The following is a 24,904-nucleotide window of genomic DNA, read 5'->3' as shown; positions in this document are numbered from 1 at the left end:
CCTAATAATAAAATTAACAGTTGATGTATGACAAGTCAATGAACTAAATCTAAAATATAATTTTTTTTTTTCTTTTCAAGTTAAGAGGAGGAAGAACATATTTTTATTTTCAAAAACAAGTCTAACATTATGAGGTCAGTGTTGCTCTAATAAATAGCAAACAAAGTCTTATGTTCGGTTGGAATATTCGTTAAACAACAATTACAAATGGATGAACACATTGTTTATAGATCGAAGTAGAGAATGGACAAAGACGAAATAGATGTGTGAGATTTTGGGTGAAAAAAAGTACTTTCATTCAAGATGAATTAAGTCTTTTGGTCTCACAGAAAATTAAAATGAGAAAATTTTGTAATTAAATTAGGGCAACAACCGTGCAAGAAAATTAGTATGTAATAATAATAGTACTATTATTATTATTATTATTATTATTATTATTATTATTATTATTATTATTATTATTATGAATGAAGAGGCAAAATGGAGAATTGAAGGGTAGCATTAGCCACAGTAAGGAGGGCAACATTGTAATAGTGGTGGAAGGGGTTCCCAATGTTGACCTAAATACCCTCTTTTCTTTGATCCCCGCCGTATTCTCCATCCCCTCCCTTGCCGCACCCGCCTCGCTTTCTGCCCTTTTGCCCCTCCCAAACTCCAATCTCCTCCCCCAAAACCCCCCTCTTCTGCCCAAAATCCCTCCTCCTCTCTTTGCCCTTCCTTCAAATCCCTCGCCTGCCCTCCCGATTCCCGCCACCCCCCAACGTTCCCCTCTCTGTCCCCCCGGAAAGAAGCCATCTTTGCTTCCTCCGCCTGCTGTAAACCTATGCTCGATCTGTTCTTCGCCTCCCCCCTCCCTGCCGATTCCTCCCGGTTTCGTTCCTCGCGGCTTCTTCGACGTTTTCCCCCGGCAAAGGTCGGCTCTTGACCGCGGTCGCGTATACTGCCTTTAGGTATTCTTGTTACTTGAAGCTTTGGGTTTCTCTATGTTTTGGTTCTGTCGTTAAGCACTGGTTTCGGATGGGGAATCGGAGTGAATTTGTGTGGATATAAAGACGTTTTTTTTTTCTTTCTGAGCGAAAAAAAAAATATTGGGATTTTATCTCGTTCTTCGTTTTGGATGTGTGTTCGTCGTGCAATTATGTTGGAAAGTTGGGATTTTTGAGAAGGATGTGTCGTTTTTTGCTTTTGCTTTTGTGCCAAAGTAGTATTAAAAGCTTAAATATTTGATTTTTGGTTGCTGCACTTGTGTTTTCAAGCGTTTGGATGCTGTTGGAGGATTGGAAGATCAGAATTTGATCTGAGCATTTCAAGCATACATGGCCAACCATGATTTAGTTCTCGGGCAGAACCCCGATCTAGTCCTTGGCCAGAACCACGATCTGGTTATCGGCCAAGGCCATGGTTTAGGCCTTGGGCAGAGGCATGGCCTTGGCCTTGGCCATGCTCATGACCATGACCTCGGTTTAGGCCAAGCCCATGACCATGACCTCGGTCTCGGGCATCCCCACGACAGCCGGCTTGTCTTGGGGCAGCAGCATCATCCTCATGACCATGGCCATGACCATAGCAATGAGCTCGCGTTGGGACAGAACAATGACACTGATGAGGATGCTCTTGATGCACAAAATCACGAGTTGGGTATATCGGACAACCATGAATTGACTCTTGCTGAGACCCATGGTCTTGGGGTCGATCAGAACATGGTCCATCTCTCCATCGACCAGGCACAGGAGCTTGGCCTCCAGTCTGCGCACGACATCTCACAGGGCCACATGCTGGTCTCTCAGGTGTTGCAGAATCGCAGACTGATTGTGAACCCAGACCATCAGCTGACTATTAGCCAGGAGTTCTCCGATGTCAAGAGTTGCCGCCGAGCTATACGGGATGCTGCAATTGCTTGCCGTTTTGAGATACAGACTGTGAAATCGGATAAGACACGCTTCACAGCGAAGTGTGCAGCTGAGGGGTGCCCATGGCGCATTCATGCTGCAAAGCTGCCGGGTGTTCCAACTTTCACCATCAGAACCATCCATGAGATGCACACATGCAGTGGGATTAACCATCTTGGGCATCAGCAAGCATCAGTTCAGTGGGTTGCCAACTCTGTGGAGGAACGGCTCAGAGAGAACCCACACTGCAAGCCAAAGGAGATACTGGAAGAGATCCACCGCATGCATGGGATCACCTTGTCATACAAGCAGGCCTGGAGAGGGAAGGAGAGGATAATGGCCGCTGTTCGAGGGTCCTTTGAAGAAGGTTATCGTCTCCTACCACAGTATTGTGATCAAGTGAAAAGGACAAATCCAGGAAGCATTGCAACCATATATGGAAATCCAGAGGATAATTGCTTCCGTCGACTTTTCATCTCATTCTATGCCTCAATATATGGTTTTGTCAATGCATGCCGGCCACTCATTGGACTCGATAGAACTCTTTTAAAAAGTAAATATCTTGGCACCTTGCTCTTAGCCACTGGGTTTGATGGAGATGGTGCTCTGTTTCCTCTTGCTTTTGGGGTTGTTGATGAGGAAAGCGATGATAATTGGATCTGGTTTTTATCTGAACTTCATACTTTGCTTGAGGCAAATACGGAGAACATGCCGAGGCTCACGATACTGTCAGATAGGCAGAAAGGTATTATAGACGGTGTTGACTTCAACTTCCCAACTGCCTTCCATGGGTTTTGCATGCGCCACCTCAGTGAGCTTTTCCGCAAAGAGTTTAACAATGATGCACTTGTAAAACTCCTCTGGGAAGCTGCCCATGCTCTCACAGTTATTGAATTTGAGGCAAAGATATTAGAAATAGAAGAAACATCACAGGAGGCTGCATTTTGGATTAGGCGCATTCCACCACGTCTTTGGGCTACGGCCTACTTTGAGGGAACACGATATGGCCATTTGACAGCAAATGTAGTTGAATCATTGAATAATTGGATACTTGAAGCTTCTGGACTGCCAATAATTCAGATGATGGAATGTATTAGGCGGCAGTTGATGACCTGGTTCAATGAACGACGTGAGGCTAGCCTGCAGTGGACGTCGATTCTTGTACCATCAGCTGAACGACGAGTGTCTGATGCCATAGAATGTGCACGGGGTTATCAAGTAGGACGAGCAAATGAGGCAGAATTTGAAGTTGTCTCTCCTCATGAGGGGACCAATATCGTGGACATTCGCAACCGGTGTTGTCTGTGTCGAGGGTGGCAACTTTATGGTCTACCATGTGCTCATGGTGTGGCAGCTCTTCTTTCGTGTCGACAGAATGTTCATAGATACACAGAGAGCTGTTTCACTGTCGCAACTTATAGGAAGACCTATTCGCAAACTATTCATCCAATACCAGATAAAAGTCTTTGGAAAGAGTTGTCTGATGCAAATCAGGAAGGTGATAATAAAATTGAGATAGTCATTAATCCGCCCAAGTCCCTTAGGCCTCCAGGCAGACCTAGAAAGAAGAGAGTTAGAGCAGAAGACAGAGGACGAGTTAAGCGGGTCGTGCATTGTAGCCGGTGCAATCAAACAGGTCACTTCAGAACGACATGTGCTGCACCCATATAGTTGTTGCCACTATGCTGGCCATATTCACGTGAAAATTAAGGCATGTGCCTATCTATGTGAACCTCCAGTGAACTTATTTCTTGGGGATTGGTTTCTTAGTTTTTTTTTCATCCTTTCTTTTTATTTGTAGATCTATGGTTTTCATGTATCAACCGAAAAAAATAGAGCTAAAAAATGCTCTGATCTGCAGTTTGGAGCCTCGGATCAATACAGTGGTGTTAGATCCAGGTAGTCGGGCCTAAACAGTTGAGACATTAGGGTTTGTTGTTGTGAATGATGGTAAGTTATTGTACAGTTAACGAGGCCTCGATGATATTGTTGGAATAAGTCTCGTTCCAGAATGTCCTTTGAGCTAGATGTTGTTTGATGGCGCATCTGTTTCGTATATTTGAGTGTCCAAGTTTGACTTCTTGTTCTTGCTTGTCACCAACATGTATTTTTTGCAGATGCATGGGTCATGATGCGAGTCTCTTGTGCATGCTTGCACACATGCATGCGTCCTTTGCAGTGTTTGCTATGAACTCGAAGATAATAACATTCGATTGTTCATTTATGCTCTGAGATGTTCTTGTTGATACGAAGAACATTGCATTTAGCATGCTTAGATATATAGTAAGTGCTCCGGCATCCACTTTGCTTATCACCAGCAGTTCAACTTCTTACGTCTGAATGTTATTTAGCATAATTCAAGCTTCTGCGTTAATGTTTATGCTGTAATGTTATTTCCAGAAATGCTACTTTTGCATATTAAATATAATAGACGACGATCTCCATTTCATAGCTTGCGAGAATGAGGCTGTGCACTCTGTATTCATTTCTGCAGCTGTTTGCCGGTCTGAATCAACAGCATGCCGAGTGTTTGGCGAAAGAGGAAAGGGAAAAAGAAGGATCGAGTGGAGAGTGATTGAAGTTCAAAAAAATGCTAAGATCATGGAATTACTGTGGCAAACATGCAGAATTTTCTTCACTTCGAGAATACGGGTATGAAATATAGATGGTTGCGAGTTGGAACATCAACCATGAGATCAGCTCTTTAATCAAAGGGAACATCGAGGCAGATCAGCACGCGCTTGCTGCCAACAGAGTTAGTCATACCATGATAAAGCATGGAAAGTTCATGTAGTTTATGGAAATATCAAGCAAAGAGGACCACTGTAATTAAAGATGGTCAAAAAGAGCATAGGACCGTTCCACTTCAAATTTAAGATGCTCAAAAAGGATTAGACAATGGAGAACAGTAATTCTAGCAGTACTACACCACTGTCAGGATCATTACATACAAAATTTACAACAGCATGCGTATGAAGTCCACAGCAACAAACTCCTTGCATGATTACCAATCTTCAACAATTGGCATTTTGATGTCGAGATAAATTATCAGGTGAATTTTGAGAGTAAAGGAAAAACTAAGATCAAAGCATGGAAAAGCAAACATCAGGGCTGCACAGTGACACCAGTGTCAGCCAGACCTTGCACGGTGGTGCCGGTAGTATCCAGGGCTGCTACCTTGCTGGCATCGGGCTTCGAGTTCTCCCTCATGGATTTGTTCCCTTCCTTGGTTGTAGTTGCACTTCTGTTCTTAGGACTGTTTTGTAACTTGTTTGTAGCATCCTTGTAGGCACCCAAACTGTGACGCTGAAGCCGACCACATACTCCGCTGCAGTTATCTCCTTCAGCCCGATGACTTGCATCACCACAGCTCTTCCTTCGACCAAGCTTGGGTGATTTAGCACGAGTTGTGGGCACCTTTTTGTCAAATAAAATGGTAAATCAGATGCTAGATTCACAAATAAGCAACCGAACCTAGGTACCCAAAAAAATCTTGGAGCAGGAGAAAAATCAGTAGAAGAAATCACATAATACCTGCAATATAAGATCAATATGACATTATATTATGGATACTTTTGTTTGAAAGGATAATTAGTATTTGAATGAGGTGGATATCTTTGGTCCAAAGATAATGGTAAACCTAAGTCAAAAAATATAACTAATCAAAATCTAGACAACAAATAAAAGTTTTACTAGGAGAAAATTTTCACTATAAACATTTTCAGTAATTAGCCACGTGCCTCTACTAGAAAATTGACATGATACCTTCAGTGTTAGATCAAAAATTACTGTGATACTAGAAAATTCTGTGGAAAATTTTTTGACCTTTACATGATTGGGATATCACAAATATTCCACCTGTTTCTACGTGTTAATAGCAAAATTAAACCAATTTCATATATAAACAGGATAGTCTGACATTAAACATAACAAAGATGCACAGTTATTGGAGTCAATAAAAAATGATCAGACGGAATTCAAAGAAATCCATGATACAGATTTACATGTATGATCTTCATGATAGCATATTGTAAGGGATCTTAGGCTGATGTTTTAGGTTGTACAATCATGCAAATATATGAACAAATAGTTTTGTGTAGCATCCATCACACAACGTCACAAGAAGAATTTTTACTGTGTCGCAAGGACACTCTGATAATACATAGAATATAAATTTTACTTCAAAGTAGTTAAAATAATTATTTGTAAATTCTAAAATAGTTCTAGAAACTATACAAAATTCCACTCAACATAGTATGCTATGTTTGAAACTTAAAAGAATCAGTCCTTCCAAACACACATGGTTTTTTACCCTAAAACACACTCAAAGTATTGACCACAAAGTGGCCAGGTTTCTGCTTGATCAATCACATGCAAAACATGCACAGTTGCATGCCCATAAAGCCTTTTACATGATATGGAGTGAGCATTCACCTTAACAGTTCAGAAAATTGTCACAAATCAAGCATTAATCCTTACCATGTCCACATATAAAATATATCATGTTTTGAGTATTAATTCCTATTTTCTATCTAATGATTCTAATCCAACTGTTACTTCATGCAGTGAGGCAAAGCTAAGCTGACCTAGCTTGCAACCTTGAAAATCCTTACTAAGTGTGCGCATAGAACATATCGTGTTTTGAGTACTAATTCCTATTTTTTATCTAATGGTTCTAATCAAATGTAACTTCATGCAGTGAGGCAAAGCTAAGCTCACCTAGCTTGCAACCTTGTGAATCCTTACTCTGTGCACACATAAAATATATTGTGTTTTGAGTATTAATTCCTATTTTCTATCTAATGACTCTAATCCAAATGTTACTTCATGCAGTGAGGCAAAGCTAAGCTGACCTAGCTTGCAGCCTTGTGGCTATGCTCACACTAAAACTGAGAATTACATTCTAAAAACGGAACTAAAATGGACTATGCAATTAACAAACCCAGCATATAAATTTAATTTGCTCATATCATATCCATCAAATGGCTTATTAATTATAATAGCTTGCATGCATTAACTAGTGGACCATGCGATAGCCTAAGCTGAATACCTTTTTTAATTCAACCTTGGGTGGTGGTCCCTCATGGTAAAAGCTAGGCATTGGCGTCGCTCTAAAAGTCATATTCTTCCTTAGTTGCTTTAGAGCTGCCTCTTGCTCTTCCTGAAAATAGATCAGAAGTTGGGATGAGCAGCTAAGACAACAGTTTATTTGCTGAAAGTTGTCCAGCTCAAAAGCAATTTACAAGCTTGTCATGACATAGGGAGTGATCATAATGAATATATATGTTCTAACTACTGTAGGAATATAATCCATAATAATTAGTTACTGTCTGTGATAACTAAACAACATAGTAATAACAACGCTTTACAGGGATAATCTCAAACACCTATACGGTTAGATCTGAATCTCTGATCACACATTAAAAAAAAATCAAAGGAAGGAATTCTCATATAGCATCTTGATTCAAATGCTCTGCATCTCATATTATCATGATAAACTTAAAAAATCCTATCAAAATTTCAATAAGAAAGAATATATCATGTAGCAATTCTGTGTTAAAAGTATTTAAGGGCAAAGAATACCTAAGAATGCATACATGCATTGGAATGCAGTTTTGACTCTGTTTAGAACTCTTCCTATGCAAATTCTAGAATCAAAATGACTAAGAAAAGGTGATTGCCATAGAGAGAAATAAGAGGTTTAAAAACAAAATGTCTATTTATCAGTTTCTGCTAATGAAATTCTTTTCAATATGCTGACCGAACATATTATAGGAAACGCTAGTTGTAGAATAGAGAACATAAGATGTTAGATAAGACAAAAGCAATAAAAGATAATTATCAGGCTCACTTTGGCTCAAGGATTAAATCCCACTGAAAGGTCTCGCACCTTCATGCATCTCACATGTGAATAATGGAATCATTCCATTGAATAAAAATAGTGACCTCACACCACTTGAACATAATATGAGCAAAAGAACCATTTATTCATTTATCAATTTTCTAACTACAATCCCCTTTTTCTTTTTTACAAACTTCATGTACAAGAAAAAAAATACTTACATAATAAGGAAGAATCCAATAAAGCAAATTGTGCATCCATAAATCATAATTTGTCAATCATCGATTCTTCCCTTCTCCAGAGAAGATATATTTCATCATTTATTTTGGCAAATAATTCTTCCTTGTTAATAAAATATTTGATTGATGCACTTTTTTTCTTATAAATTCTTGTTAACAGCCAGTTGTGTCTGTTGGTGTGCCCTCCAGTCAGCAAACCTACATCATCTTTGGCGGGCAATGATAGGAGCGAAAAAAAAGAGGCTCTAGTTATCATTTTTATCAATACAAGAAGCTGAAATAGCATAAATACACTCCTGAACACAAAGATAAGCACCAATATTTCTTGTATATTACCACAAAGATACATCAGAAAAAATAACCTATTGTAAAGGAAGAATCAACCTTTGACATAATATGATAGGCATCTACAAGATAAACATCAAATTCTATCCAATCCATCATAGTAATCCTTCTAGATATGCTTCATGAAGGAACAACATCCAAGACTAATGATCTTCAAATTATGCTCTTCTCTGTAATTTTTACAAAAGTTTACTACACGCTTGCAAATTGTGAGGCAAACTACAAAGATCTGAAAGTTCTACACACTGCATAATGTTCAATAAGCAGAGAAATTTTAAAATCGTGCATTAAAAACAAAACCAGTCTTTCGGCTATTTCTCCCAAGAACTAATAGATGGAAATGGAATAAGGCTTACCTTGGTCCTAGCTTCACATTGGAGTTTCTGTGCCTCCATAGCCTGGTGTTTCTCTTCTAACTTTGAATAGAACTACACAAAGAGGAAATATAGGATACTTAAATCTCCTCAAAGACTCAGAGATACGTACAAAGTTCAACAAGACTTAAAAACATAAAGTACCTCCTTCCGCCTCTCTGCGCGCTCACTGCATCTGAATGTAGGAGCAATTGCCACTGTTCTCCTAGTTTTCGAATTTTTCACAGATGCTACACTAAGAATAGTTCAGGAAGACCAAATAGGTATTTTTGGACAAGGAGAGCGAAGAAATTCTCAAGAAACATAAGTTCAAAGAAGGATATGAAGAAGCAACAGAACAGTAATCCTCCTCATCTCGGTGCATGACAGTATCAGGATGCAATGGCTTCCAAGGTGTGAGTGTCGTGTAACTCTGCAAACACATTTCAGCATGACCATCTTGAACATATTCATGATCCAATCTTCAAATTTGCTAAAGCACTCTTCAAACAGCAAATTTAATAGTGTTTTCAAGCAAAGCAATCTCTTAATATCAATTATACTAAGATTAAACCTTCAAATTTAAAGGATAATGCACAAGACAATTCACAAAGATAATAGAACTTATTCTGCTGTTTTTCATTAAGTGCTAAAGAATCAGCTTTAAGCATTCATGACCAGAAAAAAAAAATCAACATACAATATAGCACAGGAAGGCGAGATTACAAGCAAATAAAGAAGAAAATTATTATCAAAGGGACAAAAAAGAAACCAAGATATGTTCCAAATGCATATAAATCATCTAAATCGTAGATATGCTGAATATTAGAATCAAATGGCACTATGCTGAAGCATGGTATAGCAGGAGCCAAAGAAAGATAAGGCATAGAAAACAATAAGAAAAGGCATAAAAAACAATAAGAAACAGACCTGATCTTTCTTTTGGTTATTTGTTGATTGTATATTTCCATTAGGATGTTTGTCTCCATTAGCAGCAGCTTCAGAAACAAAAGCACAATTTACACCAGAACCATGCTTTTTGTTTGCAGCAGAAAATGTCGGACAAACAGTACGGTCAGATAGTACAGTTGCTGACTTTTGATCCAATGATTTCTGGTCCTTGTACTTTTCTGTCATGCCATGATCCAGAGTCAAGTTTCTAACACGTGGTACTACATGCCCTTCATGAGAATTTGCATCATCCTGACTATCTGTAGGTTCATATGACCCAACAACTGTGGAAGGTCTGCAAGGACTAGTTTGATAAATTTTACCATTGGGGGAATGTGTGATAACACAATCACTTTCTTCATCCATTGATACTTCTGTAACCTCCTTACCCAGAGGACTGCAAAAGTGAACCAAATGGATCAGATATCTTCACATGACAAATGATCAAGAACAAAATAAAACAATATATATGATGCTAATAACCAAACATAAATGAGATATTTACCAATATTTTAAATGCAACAATAACTGTCTCATCGAAAGATTGTCAATCAATTAATGTCATTGAGCACAAAGGAGTTTATCTTCTATGCAGTGTAATAGTACTTCCAAAAGAGAGATATGTATGATAGTTATCAATAAGAGACAAGAGTTGACCTGATCAAGTTTAGGTCACTGGATGATTGGTTGAACCGATGGGTCAACTAATTGGGCATAGATTTAATAAGTTTTTAAAATATATAGTATGCCATGTATTGTAATAAAAATATATAATAAATAAATAAATACTATAATTTTAAAAAAATAAATAAGAGGACAATAGTGAGAGGATGTTAGAGGTGATGACAAGAGAACAAACACATAGAGGAGATGAGAGAGTAATGAATATAAAAGGCTTTTCTTCTCTTTCATCCTTATAATAAAAAGGTTAAAATACCTTTGGGGAAAAGAAATCACAAATCTTCGATGAAAAATAAGGAGTTGAGGGCATTTTGATTTTTGTAAGACTCAAATGATCTAACTAGTGAACTGAAATGATCTACAGCCCCACTCTCGGTTCTTCCGGTTTGATTAGTTGGTCCGGTCTGAGTTCGATAACAATGATTTGTACCATTAATTTAGTGAGCAAACCTTCTTTGTTCATATCTAATATTGAAAATTTGAAAAGTTGTACGATTGAAGAAAGGCAGGATCAATGTACAACCAATCAAAAGAATTTTTAATAAGATTGCTTGGTCAAGTTCCTCCCTCTAGTTTGTGCTGCCCACTTAATGCAGATAGCATTTTCCAAATGATTTTAAGTTACACATAGGATTTCCTTAGAAGTATATAAATTCCATCTGGAGTTTTCCATTCAAATGTAATGAGATTACAGGGAAAACATTGCTGCAACATCCACTCCATTCTAAAGCCATCCTTCCATACAAGTATAGATGAAAGAGAGAGCTAAAGCAGGAAAATGGCTTCTCAAAATCTGCAATATGATGGAACAGCAAAAAAAAAAAAAACAATCCAAGGGTTTTCAGAGTACTTGAACAAGAAAGGTTTTAACTTTAAAAAGATTTCAGTGGTATTAAAATAAGATGGCAGACAAGATTTGATACACAGGTTATATAAACTATAAAGCAGAAAGAGAAAATAGCAAAAGCAGGAAAATTTCTTCATAGAATCTGCAATATGGTGGAACAGCTAAAAATAACTTCCAATATATTACAAATAACATAAGGCAATCTGCCAGTGGTGTAAAAATAAGATGAGAGGTGAGGTTCAATATCTTCATTGCAAGTCATCTAGAACCATTATACAGATGAAAAAAAATAGAGAGAAAAAAAAAGATGACAGATAAGGTTCAGTATCTCCATCATAACCGATCTGAAACTGAGATAAGAGATTCCAAGCTCAATATGACCTTCATAGAAATTTCTCCTTGTGTTTATCCAGTAACATGATGCAGGAAAGGTAGATGTCATGGGCAAAAATACACTAAACAGTTACTAAGAATGATGATGCTCATGTTGCACTCAGAAACTTGCCATCTGAAGCATTCAACAAAAGAGCAACATTCTGATGCAACTAACTAATGTCACCCTCATAGTTATCTTTGCTTTTGTTCTCTCTTTCTCTCACATATTGACCCTCATGCGACCAGCATCTTCTTTCCACATAATTTTTGCAGGTGTCAGATGCCCAGGACATGAATTAAGGACACCCACTCTATTGACACTCTCCTAGAAGAAGTGACCACATAGAGAAAGAAATTTTGCCAAACCTTCCACGCAAGCGATGCTTTGAAGATAACAAAGACAAAGAGAACCATTTCTAAGTAAACCGAAGTGACAAAGCAAATGTGATGAATCATACACAAGTAGTAGTAGCCTCATTATTTGGTTTTATTTTCAAAGCAAAACAAAATCAATGAGCAAACTTACAACCCTAGTCTACCGTAGTCCGTACTTTACGGAAGGATTCTCCAAGGAAATTAATACAGTATAAGCCAATGCGAAAGCGGAGGAAACCAAACTCGTACTTCACTCGAACCATGTAGGAAAGATGACATCGAGACGAATCAGTTTAGTAGCAAGAAGTACAATCCAGTGACACTACAAATGATAAATCTTTAATTCAAGAGCCAAAAACCCTTGTTCCTATCCAACCAAAAGGTCGGTAAATTCAAAATGGAGACAAAGATTAGCAAACGAAATGGAGACAAAAGCGCCAGATCTAAACATCCACCATAGATCCGACTCGGACATATGTGAACCACCTTCCGCGTCTACCTCCCGGTCGAATCGCTCTCTCGCTCCAAGACGCACAAGATCAAGAGCCAAAGAATGAGAGATCCAAGCAGATGAAATCGACAAGGGCTACTCACCTGTGACTTCCCCGACTTCGATCCGAGAGATCTGGAGCTCCTTTTGAGCGGGTTCCTTTCCTTTCGTTCCCCCGCCTTGAGTACCTCCGCCCCCTCGCGCTCGGGAACAGCAACGCCCTCAGCTGCTCCGGCCTTTTATAGCTGCCCCAATCTTGCACCGTCAGCTAACAGAGGGGTCTCGACATCCTCCCAGCCTCCTCGTGCGCAGGAGCCGCTCCGAGCTCGCAGGGCTGGTAGCCGGACCCGCGGCGTCCTTTATCGGCGGGGATACGATTACCTCCTCACCAGCCGGTGACGGGATCCCGAGTCTGAACCCTCTTCCCTATTTACCCGAAATACCCTGATTCGTGCCCCTCGAGGAATCGTCTCCCCGCAGGGTGCTCAAAGGAAGATCTCAACCGCTGCTTTCGGTACCAACGACCGAAGATGATCCAAGGAACTTAAGTGGCCACGTCACTGGACGGGTCAGTCTCCCACGGACCCCCCGTCGAGTATTTCTCGAAATAAAACAGTGGCGCCTTCCACACACGCAACGCCACAGCAAACGAGGATTGGTGGGAAAGCGACGCGCTCCTCACGTCCTCGGAACTAACCCGCCCGTTCCAGTCTTCGGGCCCCACCGGCAGGACCCAACGAGCCCGTCCATTCGACCGCCCCCAGCACCGGTGGGTCCCACCTCGATCTTCGTCCGGTCACGGGATCCTCGTGCGGCTCGGGCAGGCGAACGGATGAGCGAGTTTGGGTTCGCGGAGGAGAATAAAAAGCATGGAAAGGGAGGGGTTTTTGTGGGTGTCCCGTGAGAGAGAATAAATGAAAGGTATCGGCCGGGTGTAGCCATCACTTTAGCTCTGAGTAAGACACGAGAGGGTGTGCACTGCTACTACAATGAATCCATATCTTCTCGTGTAGATATCACTTTAGCTTTGAGTGGGACTCGGGAGTGTGCATGTTGCACCAAAGGGTCAACCTAGATCAATTGAGGTCCCTCTCTTTGGCTTCTCTCTCTCTCTCCGCCTTATCCTTCTCGACAAGGAACGACCAACCTCCTAAGGAGAGGTTCTTTAATGGTGCAAGAGCATTCTCATGTCAATGTCTATTTATCTATTGGGATTTGTTAGGTTGGGGGATCTTTATATTTCTGGCTCAAAAAGAAGATCTTAATTTTCCCTTGGTGTCGTCCTAATTCATTGCTTAAAAATAGGCTATTCTTATCCATTTTGTTGCATTTCTTATTCATGGATAAGATCATGATGCAAGGAGGTGATATGGACTCCACTGGTTCATCTAGTCTTGATTGAGGTATACGTAAAATGTTCTTCGTTTTAGGTATTTATAGTGATGTGTATTTTTCATTGGTTCCAATAATAGTATAAAGTCACAAAGTAGGAAAATGAAATTTATTTTTTCCTTGGTATTTAAAAAAAGTCAAAATATTCTATTACAACTAACTCTAAGTGATCCATCACCATTTTATATATCGATCATTTTTATTTGATACTCTAATATATATATATATATATATATATATATATATATATATATATATATATATATATATATATATATATATATATATATATATATATATATATATATATATATACCAATAATAGTAAAAGCCATAAAGTAGGAAAATGAATTTTATTTTTTCCTTGGTATTTCATAAAAAGATTAAAAAAAAGTCAAAATATTCTATTACAACTAACTCTAAGTGATCCATCACCATTTTATATATCGATCATTTTTATTTGATACTCTTATTATTATAATTATATATATACACACACACTTAATATGATAGGTGAATATAAAATCAAAAATAAAAATAAATAAACATGTGACGTTGAGATGTCGATCACATGTGTTGATCACACAGTATTAATGTGTCGATCATATGACGTCGAGATATTAGACATGTGACATCGATGTGTTAATCACGTGATACCAAGATCGAACTATCTATCACATGATATCGATGTATTGTTATATCATTATTCTCATATCAATACCATATTACTCGAAGGGATTATCTATTTCTATCACAACAAATGTTTTTTTTAAAAAATCATCTACATGGATTCAAACTTGTTTGACTGATTGATGATTCTTTGTGATTAGGTTTCTTATTAACATTTTCCACTGGCACGATCAGGTTTGTGAGCCTCGTGGAAGGACAGATATGGCTTGAAAGTGAAGGCACAGGGAAAGGTTGCACTGCCACGTTCATCGTCAAGCTTGGTATTTGTGATCAAAGCGGAAATCTGCAACAAATGCTGCAGACCACACCAAGGCTAAATTGGATGATGAGAATGGGAAATTTCCTCGTACGAAACGTTGTAATTTCTACAGTTGGACTCTCATCTACCGACCTGCAGCTTATATGGCCTGATGAAGGCTATGCATGATTGGTATGGTTCAAGGCAATGGATTTCCCATTTTAGTGCCTTATGTATCTTTGGTGTTCGGTGAGGTGGTTTGATTAACTTGCAACGGGATTGATGACCATCAGGTTTGTGCAGGGAGAGCTGCATCGGCTTACCTATGTGATCTTTGCTGATATAACGAGGCCAAATGAGTTGGTGTAAATGAATAGTTTTTGTTTCCACGCTTTAGCGGGCTGATGAGCCGAGTTTGATGTGCAATTAGATGATCTTTCGGCTTCAAACGTTGTAATCTGTGAACTTAATCCGCTTATATTTCTTTCACTATTACATTAGAAACAAGGTATCAATATTACTAACTATTATAATCTGCAACCACTGCAATTCCAGTATAAGATAACCCATGACTACCAGTTAAATAAATAAATATATATATATATATATATATAATCGTTTTTAAAATAAGGTTTGGAATAGTCGACGTAAGATAACCACGTAATTAATTAATTAATTGTTATTTGGTGATGAATAAAAGAAAAAAAAAAAGGAGAGTATCCATCTAATTGGTCCTCACCAATATTTATGAGAAAAATTCAAACAGTAAGTATTTGTAAATTATAAATTCTTATAACCAGCATTATAATCATTTATTTTTTAAAAAATAATTTTTTGAATATCATTTTCATGGACACGAATTTGATGATAGTGAAATTATAAATCCAATTTAGTGAAAACTTGTGCACCTCTCGATTCATTATTAAGTAACCCATTCATTATTGAAATAGGATATATTTTTTTCATTGTAATATTATTGAGTTATCGATAATCTATACACATTCACCAAGAATTATTGTTTTCCTTACTACTACTTTAATAATTTATATCCATTCATTCTTCGACCCCCTATAATATACTAGTCTCTATCTTTTGAAAAAGTGAATATCAATAAGCTAGAACATTAGTTAGTGTACTTCCAGATAGCAAAGGAATCTAGTGATTATGTGATCTAACAAATAAAAGTCCTTATAGTTTTATAAATACGTCGATAAATTCTATTGAACATTTTCATCTTATTATAGTTTCCTATTCAATACTCTATAATTATACCAAAAATCCATTATGTGCCTTTTGAAGAACCCTCTAGCTTGTGACCTTACTCACACTTTCCCTTTAAGATCATTTGCTTTTTATTAATAAAAAAATTATATTTAATTTAAAAATTCTAAGAAATATCATCCAGGGTTAATAACTACTTAATTCTAAGCATAAACTTATAGTCCTCTAATGATAGTAAGAAAAAATTCACGAGCAACTCTTAGCCTTGTATAATTAGCTTCACCTTGTATAAAATTTCTATTCTCTAGAAAGTCAATCGATTGTGGTTTCAGATTGATCTAGGTGTTTACTAGAAGAAGTCGAACTTTCATCTTATTGATTTTTACTAAAACCCTCAATTTTTACTTTCTAAAACTTCAAACTAAGATTTCATTAAATTATCAATAGTCATTTTGTATGATTGTAAATATGTAATTCTCAAGTTTTGGTTCTAATTACGGGTCTAGGACATGAGCATTGCTTATTGGGATTAGAAGGTAGCGTTAAAGGTGAAGTCATCATTGGTAGAATAAGCATTGGGGCCTAAGATGAAGTTGGAGAGAAGATTGAGGATACATCGAGGAAACGCCATAGTCGTCACGGGAAGAAAGACAATCGTTGCTATATTTAGGATATGGATGCACCGATGATGAGTTTATGGTCGATGAGAGGTTGAGAGAGAGGGTTGTTGTGGCTCTTGCTCCAGCTTTGGGAGAACAAACATAAAAGAAAGCATCCGATCTAACAGAATGTAGCAATAAAAAGAGGAGAACGGCTCCGACAACTATTATGGAAGGGGGGAGATAGTGTCATTGTGACGGGAGGATTGACGGATATAGTAATAGGGTCAACAACAAAGCAGAGTCACAACAACGATTATGTATATAGTTAAAAGAGTTGATAGTGATCATGGAGTTATCCAACATATCTAAGACAGCGTTGATACAATATGATAAAACTATATGGCTTTATCTAAGAACTTTGAAAAAATTAAAAAAAATTAAGAACAAAAGATAGGGATTTAATCGCTTCGAAAAGATCAACCTCCAAATTGGCTGAAGGCTCTGAATTATATTTAATTGTTTGAAAAATATAGCCAAAAATAATATATATATATATATATATATATATATATATAGTTATTTAATTCTTAGTCAATTAGGACTAGGATTTCTAATAAGAAAAATAAATGAAAATAATAATCCCTAATTGACTATATCAAATGACTCTTATCATAATTAAGAAAAAAATTAAAGACTAATATCAAATTCTTAAAATTAAAGACTCTTAGAATTAAGAAATCCTAACAATCACAAATCTCCCTTTTTATGTTTAACATTTTGTCACACATTTCTAAATCAATAGAATTTACTTCATGATACACCGTCATAGCTTTGCAAGGCATAGCTATAAGTCTTTTTATCCTTTTTTTTTTTAGTTAATGACACTAGAGGGTTTTCGTGAGCTTACATCTTATGCTTGTCACATTCAGGAGATCTCTGCATGTATTCGAGCATACTTTTTAAAACATTAGAATGTCTGCACGTAGTCCTGCATGCTTTTTAATATATCAATCTTTGAATAAATGCATAATAAATATCAGTCTATGTTTTTTAGTTTTTAAATTTTTCATGGAAGACGAAAGAGAAGGAGGTGGAGAAATAAAGGGAAAAAAAAGAGGACGGTTCCTCTAAATATAATATTTAATAAAATTAATAAAAAATAAGATACTTTATCCATTCTTAGTTTTTCAAATATAATTATTTTAATATTTTGGCTTTGTCTACCAATTAATTTTTATCAATTATTTTTAGAATGTAGCTTTGACTACAAGTCCAACAAAATTAGTGTTTTTATTATATAGATCTTTTAAGAGTAAAACTGGTAGAACGAAGAATGAAATTGTAAAGGTAAAAAACAGTACACCTCAATTAATTTGATACGGTATCTATTTATACATATTGAAAGAGAGAATTTTAGTAGTGAAAAAAATCTTATCTGCTATGTAGTTAGGGAAATCTCTCTGTTATCAAAAAGCTTGTAGACGGGTTGAGAAGAAACAAAACTATCCACCGTAACAAAGAACTAAAGTAAAAAAAAGAAATTGATGAGATTTTTTTGCTACTAAAAAAATCCTGTGAAGCGAGCAAACTATGCTCCTGAGACCTCACCATTGAAAGACGGTCTCTCTACTGATGAGATAATCCATGAACCAAAGCCAGGAAACAGAATGTGGTGCAATCCGTAAGCTCGTATCAACTCGTCAGCAATTCTATTCATAATAAGAAAAAAACAATTGTTAGCATACAAAATCTTGAATCAACACAAGTCTTTGACATCAACAATATGATAGACTACACTTTCAAGGAAAGGATACACTGCATTTATGTCTTTCACCAAAATTAATATATGATAACAATACTAAAAGCCTGACATTAATATCATCTCTCGGATGAATTTAGTGTACCTTTAAATGACAACTCTTTGATATTGTTTCTACGGCTTCAAAGAGATGTATTGCGATCGGGATGTCTAATTGTGGAATCTTATTCGCATTTCAGTGCCAACCTAAGTTTTCGTGTTCTTTTTCATGTCTTTGGCAGAAAAATGTTTGATGAATCAATAAAATATGTGACGGTTTGTACCAAACAGAGAGAAATGGAACCAAAGAATCCATTGATGATAGCAATGGTAAAGAGCTACCGATAAACAGTAGCGAAACAACTTAAAATATTAATTACTTATTTTAAAATTAAAAGGGAGAAAATAAAGTGGCTGAGATGATCAAATTAATGTACTGCAGAGTACATACACTATAGAAGAAAATTGGACAAAATTCAACTGCTAACCTCTTGTGTTATGGACAAATAAAAATAAATATAAATTTCTTGACAAAATATAAAATGGCTATGGACAAATAAAAACATAAGATGGTGCACTTTTATTCACAAATGAATATATTTTAGAGAGCAGGCTTTTTTTTTTTTTTTTTTTTTGAGACTGAACTCCTAAATATGAAGAAAATGATGTAAACCATAATTATAATATGAAAAATACTTTTTAGACCTATGGAAGAAGCCCTATATAGAAATCCAGTGATTCTTGACCATCGATCTCAACATATCTTCCCATCTTGAAACCAAACGAAGTTGGTGGTGGTCATAAACAGTATCCATTCCTTGCTCCTGTTTCTCACTTTTTTGAAGGATAGTCTGAAAGATTGGGTCTATCATTTAATAATAAAAAAGAAAGCATCAAAAAATAATTTAAGAACATCCTGAACAATTTGAAAGGAAACATAAAAAAGAATTACTAAGAACGACTTACTTATCCCAATCTAATGAGGTAAATCAGCTGGTATCAAATGTATTAAAAAACCAACTACTTTCTATACTTTCGAAAGGTTAATCTGAAAAATTAAGATTAATATTTATTTTTTCTCATAGAAATGGGATGGTTTTGTCATCTTCTGATTGCACCATGAAATACTAGAGATCCAGACACCCCTTTCAAATTAAAATATTAAGACAGCAATAAATCTTCTGATTCCATCTTTCATGTCATGAGGTATCAAGAAAACTCAGGTTCTCTGCCCAAGATTGAGTTTTGCAACTAAATTTTAGATATCTGAATGTCGTTAAATCAATAAGATGCTCTTTAAGGATCTAGATCTAAAGATACCGAAGGAAGAGACAATAATACATCATCCGAAACATGTCTTTGTGATACTAGAAGTAAATTAAAAGAATCATTGAGCAGCAACTTCCACAAAAAAACACCAAGAACAAGGATGGATTGTTGTGCTAGTGAGCATGTGTCATTCCATAATGGTGATGACTTGTGTGGCACGATGGTCATGCCAGTGATGAAGACATGTCTTGGCCAATTTTTCGGTCTATCTCACGACTGTCATTCTCGACCAACATAACGAGGAAACATGACATCTACATTTTGTCAAAAGCGAATGCTGTGTGCTCAAAGCTTCTCGTTTTTTTCTTTTTGTCCCTCCCTTCTGCCTAAGAATGACAATGATTAAACGTATGACTAACGTGTTTCATGAACCAATTCCTATGAAGTTCATGACACGCTCATCATATGAGATTAGACTAAACTAAAAATTGTATATGGTTATGAACTTCCTAGAATATATTTGTTTACTCTTTTCACAACCAAATCTTCAAGCACAATTAAATTTCATTATAATTGTGATAACAAAACAATTATTGCAGTGATGAAGAATCTAATATTTCATGAAAGAACAAAGCATATAGAGATACACTATCATTTCATCCGGAATCTTGTAGCAAATAGAGTCGCATTGTGGAATAGATGAACTATGGATATCATTATCAAGTTGCTTCTAGTTCAAAAGTATGTTTATTTAATATCGTAAATCAGTGTATGTAACTATGAATTAAGGGGGAGCGTTGAAAATTGATTCATAGTAGTTATCTAAGTAGTTACCATGTTCTAGATAGTTATATACATGTTCTAAATAGTGATCCATGATCTAGAAGTTATATGGTGTTCCTACACCTAACTCAATCATTAGTGATATAATGAAGTGAGATAGTTACCACATAGGCCTTATAAATAGGATCACAGTTCATGAAAGAAGATAGAATATGTATATTTAGGAATATCTTATAAGTGTTATATGTCTTTCCTCTTGTTTAAATACTATATCGATTTTTCTTGATCGAAAAGATTCTTTTTAACTGCGTTATAGTATTCTGTTTTTATGTTTCATGTTTTCTCCTCAATAACTCTACAATTAATGATCAATCTTAAATCTCACTTTCAAAAAAATTATATTACCCTTCCCGAAAGAAAGTTGACTCTAACAGGAGGAGCCAAGAAAATACCAACGCTTGACTTTTCCGATGAAAGTTTGCCCGACGATTGGTTAAATTATCTTTAATCAGAACAATCATCCTAATTGCTAACCAATAAACACGAAGAAGACCTTAAGACATACGTAAGATGTTTCGCCAAGCAATCATTGAATCCATTTGTCTGTAATCTTGACTATATTACTTTTGTTCTCCAATTAAATATGAAAATTTCATAGCAATATAGCACCATGCAGCGTTGCTTCCCAAAGTAACAACAGTACAGAAGAAGGTATCATATGGAAATGTAAGGCAAAAAATCATAATTCTCAAGGGGGTGAGTGTTTGATACAATGTTAAAAATAAAGATCCGAAAACTACACCCATCAAAAGATTTGATTTGATTTTTTTTTTGTATATGTTCATGGAAGAGATGTGTGCCTAAAGATCAAGAATTATTCCAGAACAAGAATTCTCATCTTTCCGTGAAGCTTATCCTTTTTCATAGTATACAGTGCTTGTGACAAATGGTAAATACAAGTTGACTTTGGTTTGCTTCTATGGGATTTATTTTTCTTTTGATCCATCAGCTTCTTCCATCCGGTCATCTATAAGTTCAAGATCCGCCAATAAAAAATAAAAAAAAACAGCAGTGCACACGCTTCTCATCCCAATAGCTCAGTCAGCAATTATGCAATTCACAAGTCTCCTACAAATCCAAGTGATACTGTGGGGGAAAGAAATAAGAATGATAATCTTTTTTTTTTCTTTTTTACTTTTGGGAATTGAAAGAGCAACGGAACATGCTGTTGGGTTCAACATATACGTAGGCTTCGGATTAGACAATAGGTTTAATATAATCAGTTATTAGAAAAATAAAAAGGAAAATGAAGACTTGCACGTCGATCGAAAAAGAATAAAAAAGAGAAAAAAAAAAAAGCTAAGGTTTTCAAACTTTTGCTAAGGAACAAGCCGTTGATCTTCACCGGTTTTGATCTAAATTTTATACGAAAAATTTTACAATAAACTCTATAATCCTAATAATATTAGTTTACGATTTATTTTATCTGAGGTGCTTTTCTGATATACTCACTTGGTGAAACTTAAATATTTCTTTATGAAATTCATCGATGATGATTAGGATACATTATTATTGAATCAAGATAATATTAAAGTGAACTACGATTCGATGATTTTTTTTCATATTGAGTTTTTTACATAAAAATCCGATATCTTATTTTATGATCAATTTATTATTCTATTATTTATGGTCTATTGGCTAATATTTATTTTTAATAAAAAAAATAATATTTTAATGAGAAACATATTTTAATACACAAAGAAAAAAAAATTATTCTATTATAATAATTTTTTCAAACACATGCAAACTTAAATTATCTGGGTACGAATGAAATGACGATCGAGGGAGCAAGACATAACGAGATGCATAATATGAGTTAATGTAAGTTTTCAAAATTATTCAGCTTAGTGGCTTTGGTTATCGAGAGGTAATAAAAGTAACTTATAAATTTATAATACGAGTTAATTTAAGCTTTCAGAATTATTCAGACCAAATACTTTTGATTATAAGGAATAATAAATAAAAACAACTTACAAATTTATGTAAAACTACCATCCTATGGTTATGCTCGAAACCCTTAACGAGACCTCCTAACATCACGTCGAAAATACTAACAATAATAGTTCATCATGACGTTAACAAAACTCATATTTCATTTCTCAATGACCATAATGACAGCATATGAATAAAGGCGCATAGCGATAGTACTCGATCTATCAAAGAGCTTGATAAGTAGGCATTGGCACCTCAAACTAGCGATAGTACTGCTTGTTTTAAGTGTTGTATAAGCATTTATAAGAGTCGAGTAGACATTAGCATCTCAAACTAGTGATAGTAGTGCTTTAGGTGCTGTATAAGCATTTACAAGAGTCGAGTAGGCATTGACACATCAAACTAGCGATAGTAGTGCTTGTTTTAAGTGTTGTATAAGCATTTACAAGAGCCGAGTAGGCATTGGCACAAACAAACATGACGTGTTTAACATCTAACAAAATAGTTAATCATACCCATTCATCCTTATTTAATTTTGTAACTCTGTTTTTCTGAGTGTTAGATGCCAAATTTTGATGTTTTATTGGTTGATGTAGCTTATAGACACTTTCGTATAACCATTTATCCTAGATGAACAAGCATGGGAACTCATTCTTATATGCTCTTCATGCTTTTTACCATCTACAACATTCGACTATAATGGTTGCCAAGTAAGATGCCGCACAGAATAGCTTCTTTTTGGCAAGTCATCGCTGCTGTGGTGTGATGCACTAATAAGTGCCCCCTCAAGAAAACATTTGGGATGCTTCTTCCTCTTCCAACCGTTGGGTCCAGCCTATACATGGGCTTGAACAATTAAGCCTATTGAGCCCAAATCAATGAAAGAAATAAAAAAGAGAAAGAGATCGTGGGAAAAAGAGATCCGATTGCAGCGTGCACCGTGCGGCGTGCAGAGGAGAGAGAAATAAAGAGAGAAAGATTAGGTTTCTAAGTTTTCTACTTGATGATCGGTGACTAAATGTTGTCAGTTTCGGCCCAAATTTTATGTGGAGAATCCTTGCAGCAAACTCTATAATCCTAACGGTGTTGATCTGCAGTTTACCCTCTCTAAGGTACTTTCCTATGATATCCATTATGTGAGATCTAGAATTCTCTTTTGAGAAGATATATCCTATATGACGAAGATATGTTGTTCTTGAGCCAAGATCTATGATCTTGATGTTATTATGATCCTCTAGTTATTCTAGAGAAGATCTACTGTAAACCTGTTATCATTATTATTGATAGTAGAAGTTTGAGGTGGACTACGGTCCCGTGGTTTTTCCCACATCGTTTTTTTCACGTTAAAATATTTGGTCTCACTGTGTGATTGTTTTTTGCTCTATTGTTTATGCTGTACTGGTTGATATTTTTATTTGGATATCAAGTTGGTATTTTGATGAGGAACCTATTTTAATACACAAAGAGGGAAAGAATTATTCCGCTTTAACAAGTTTCTTCCCAACAAGTGGTATCAGAGCAACATGTTGTTTGGTGCTAGTTTTTCTTGTATGATTGAAATGGAGTCTGATGGTATGTTTAAATTGAACTCATCAAATTATTCCACTTGGAGGCGTTTGATGGAAGATTTGCTCTATTGCAAAGATTTGTATAAGCCCATCAAGGTTAAAGATAAACCTTCTACTATGAACGATGTAGAATGGGAAGTTCAACATAGAAAAGCTATTGCCTATATTAGAAGATGGATGTATATAAACTTGCATGAGTATATTTCAGATGAAACCAGAGCTGATGTTGTTTGGCAAAAGTTAGAAAACTTTTTTGCGAAAAAGACAGTGGGAAATAGAATTTCTCTCCTCAAAAGGCTTGTAAATTTGAAGTATAAAGATGGTGGTAACATTGTTGAGCACATAAGCCTATTTCAGAGTCTTGCAAACAAGTTGGTTACTATGAAAATGAATATAGATGATGAGATGCAGGGATTGTTACTTCTCAGCTCTTTATTAGAAAGTTGGGAAACGTATGTGGTGACTATTTACAACTCCACGCCAGAGGGAACTCTAACTATTGATATGGTTAAAGACAGTTTGCTAAATGAAGATGCCAGAAGGAAAGAACATGGTGAATCTTCTTCTGGGGCATTTGTTACTGAAAACCAAGAAAGACGTGGAAGAAGTCATAGTAGAAATCCATATGGTTATAGAGGAAGATCCAAGTCTAGAAGAGATATCAAATGTTTTCACTGTAACAGGTTAGGTCACATGAAGAAAGAGTGTAGGTTTTGGAAGCGAGAACAGAATGAAATGAAGAAAAATGAGAAAGAGACCAATATAGTTGCTGCTGAAGGTAATACCACTATTGTTTGTGATGAAGGTTGTGTTAGTCTTATAGCTCAGGACAGTAATTAGATAATTGACTCTGGTGCTTCATTTCATGTTACTTCTCATGGTGATTTCTTTAGATCTTACACTGCTGGTGATTTTGGTAATGTCAGAATGAGAAACAGTGGTACATCTAAGATTGTGGGTATTG

At 36.1% G+C, this 24,904-nt stretch overlaps 2 protein-coding genes across 3 annotated transcripts; one reads left to right on the top strand and one right to left on the bottom strand.

The window, feature by feature from the left end:
• Window positions 1-610: 610 nt before the first annotated feature.
• On the top strand, window positions 611-3,901 carry LOC135635558 (uncharacterized). Its single transcript, XM_065146704.1, has 2 exons — window positions 611-950; window positions 1,257-3,901. Exon 2 carries the CDS (start codon window positions 1,317-1,319, stop codon window positions 3,558-3,560), a length of 2,244 nt encoding a protein of 747 aa, XP_065002776.1. The 5' UTR covers window positions 611-950; window positions 1,257-1,316; the 3' UTR covers window positions 3,561-3,901.
• Window positions 3,902-4,718: 817 nt separating this feature from the next.
• Window positions 4,719-13,198, bottom strand: LOC135635559 (protein WVD2-like 1). 2 transcript variants are annotated; one of them, XM_065146706.1, is made up of 8 exons: window positions 12,492-13,198; window positions 9,943-10,016; window positions 9,599-9,798; window positions 9,013-9,101; window positions 8,834-8,924; window positions 8,672-8,743; window positions 6,940-7,050; window positions 4,719-5,306 (listed from the first exon to the last, which is right to left on the bottom strand). In XM_065146706.1, the coding sequence occupies exons 2-8, from the start codon at window positions 9,983-9,985 to the stop codon at window positions 4,995-4,997; spliced, it is 918 nt and encodes a 305-aa protein (XP_065002778.1). In that variant the 5' UTR covers window positions 9,986-10,016; window positions 12,492-13,198; the 3' UTR covers window positions 4,719-4,994. The 2 variants fall into 2 exon arrangements, with proteins under 2 accessions (XP_065002778.1, XP_065002777.1); XM_065146705.1 differs by having other exon boundaries at window positions 9,599-10,016; window positions 12,492-13,196.
• Window positions 13,199-24,904: the final 11,706 nt, after the last annotated feature.

The sequence above is a fragment of the Musa acuminata genome, chromosome BXJ3-4 (genome assembly GCF_036884655.1).
Source record: "Musa acuminata AAA Group cultivar baxijiao chromosome BXJ3-4, Cavendish_Baxijiao_AAA, whole genome shotgun sequence".
In the NCBI taxonomy this organism is placed as follows: Eukaryota; Viridiplantae; Streptophyta; class Magnoliopsida; order Zingiberales; family Musaceae; genus Musa; species Musa acuminata.
Note: the sequence above shows the minus strand (reverse complement) of the source record. Positions and strands in the feature narration are given on the sequence as shown.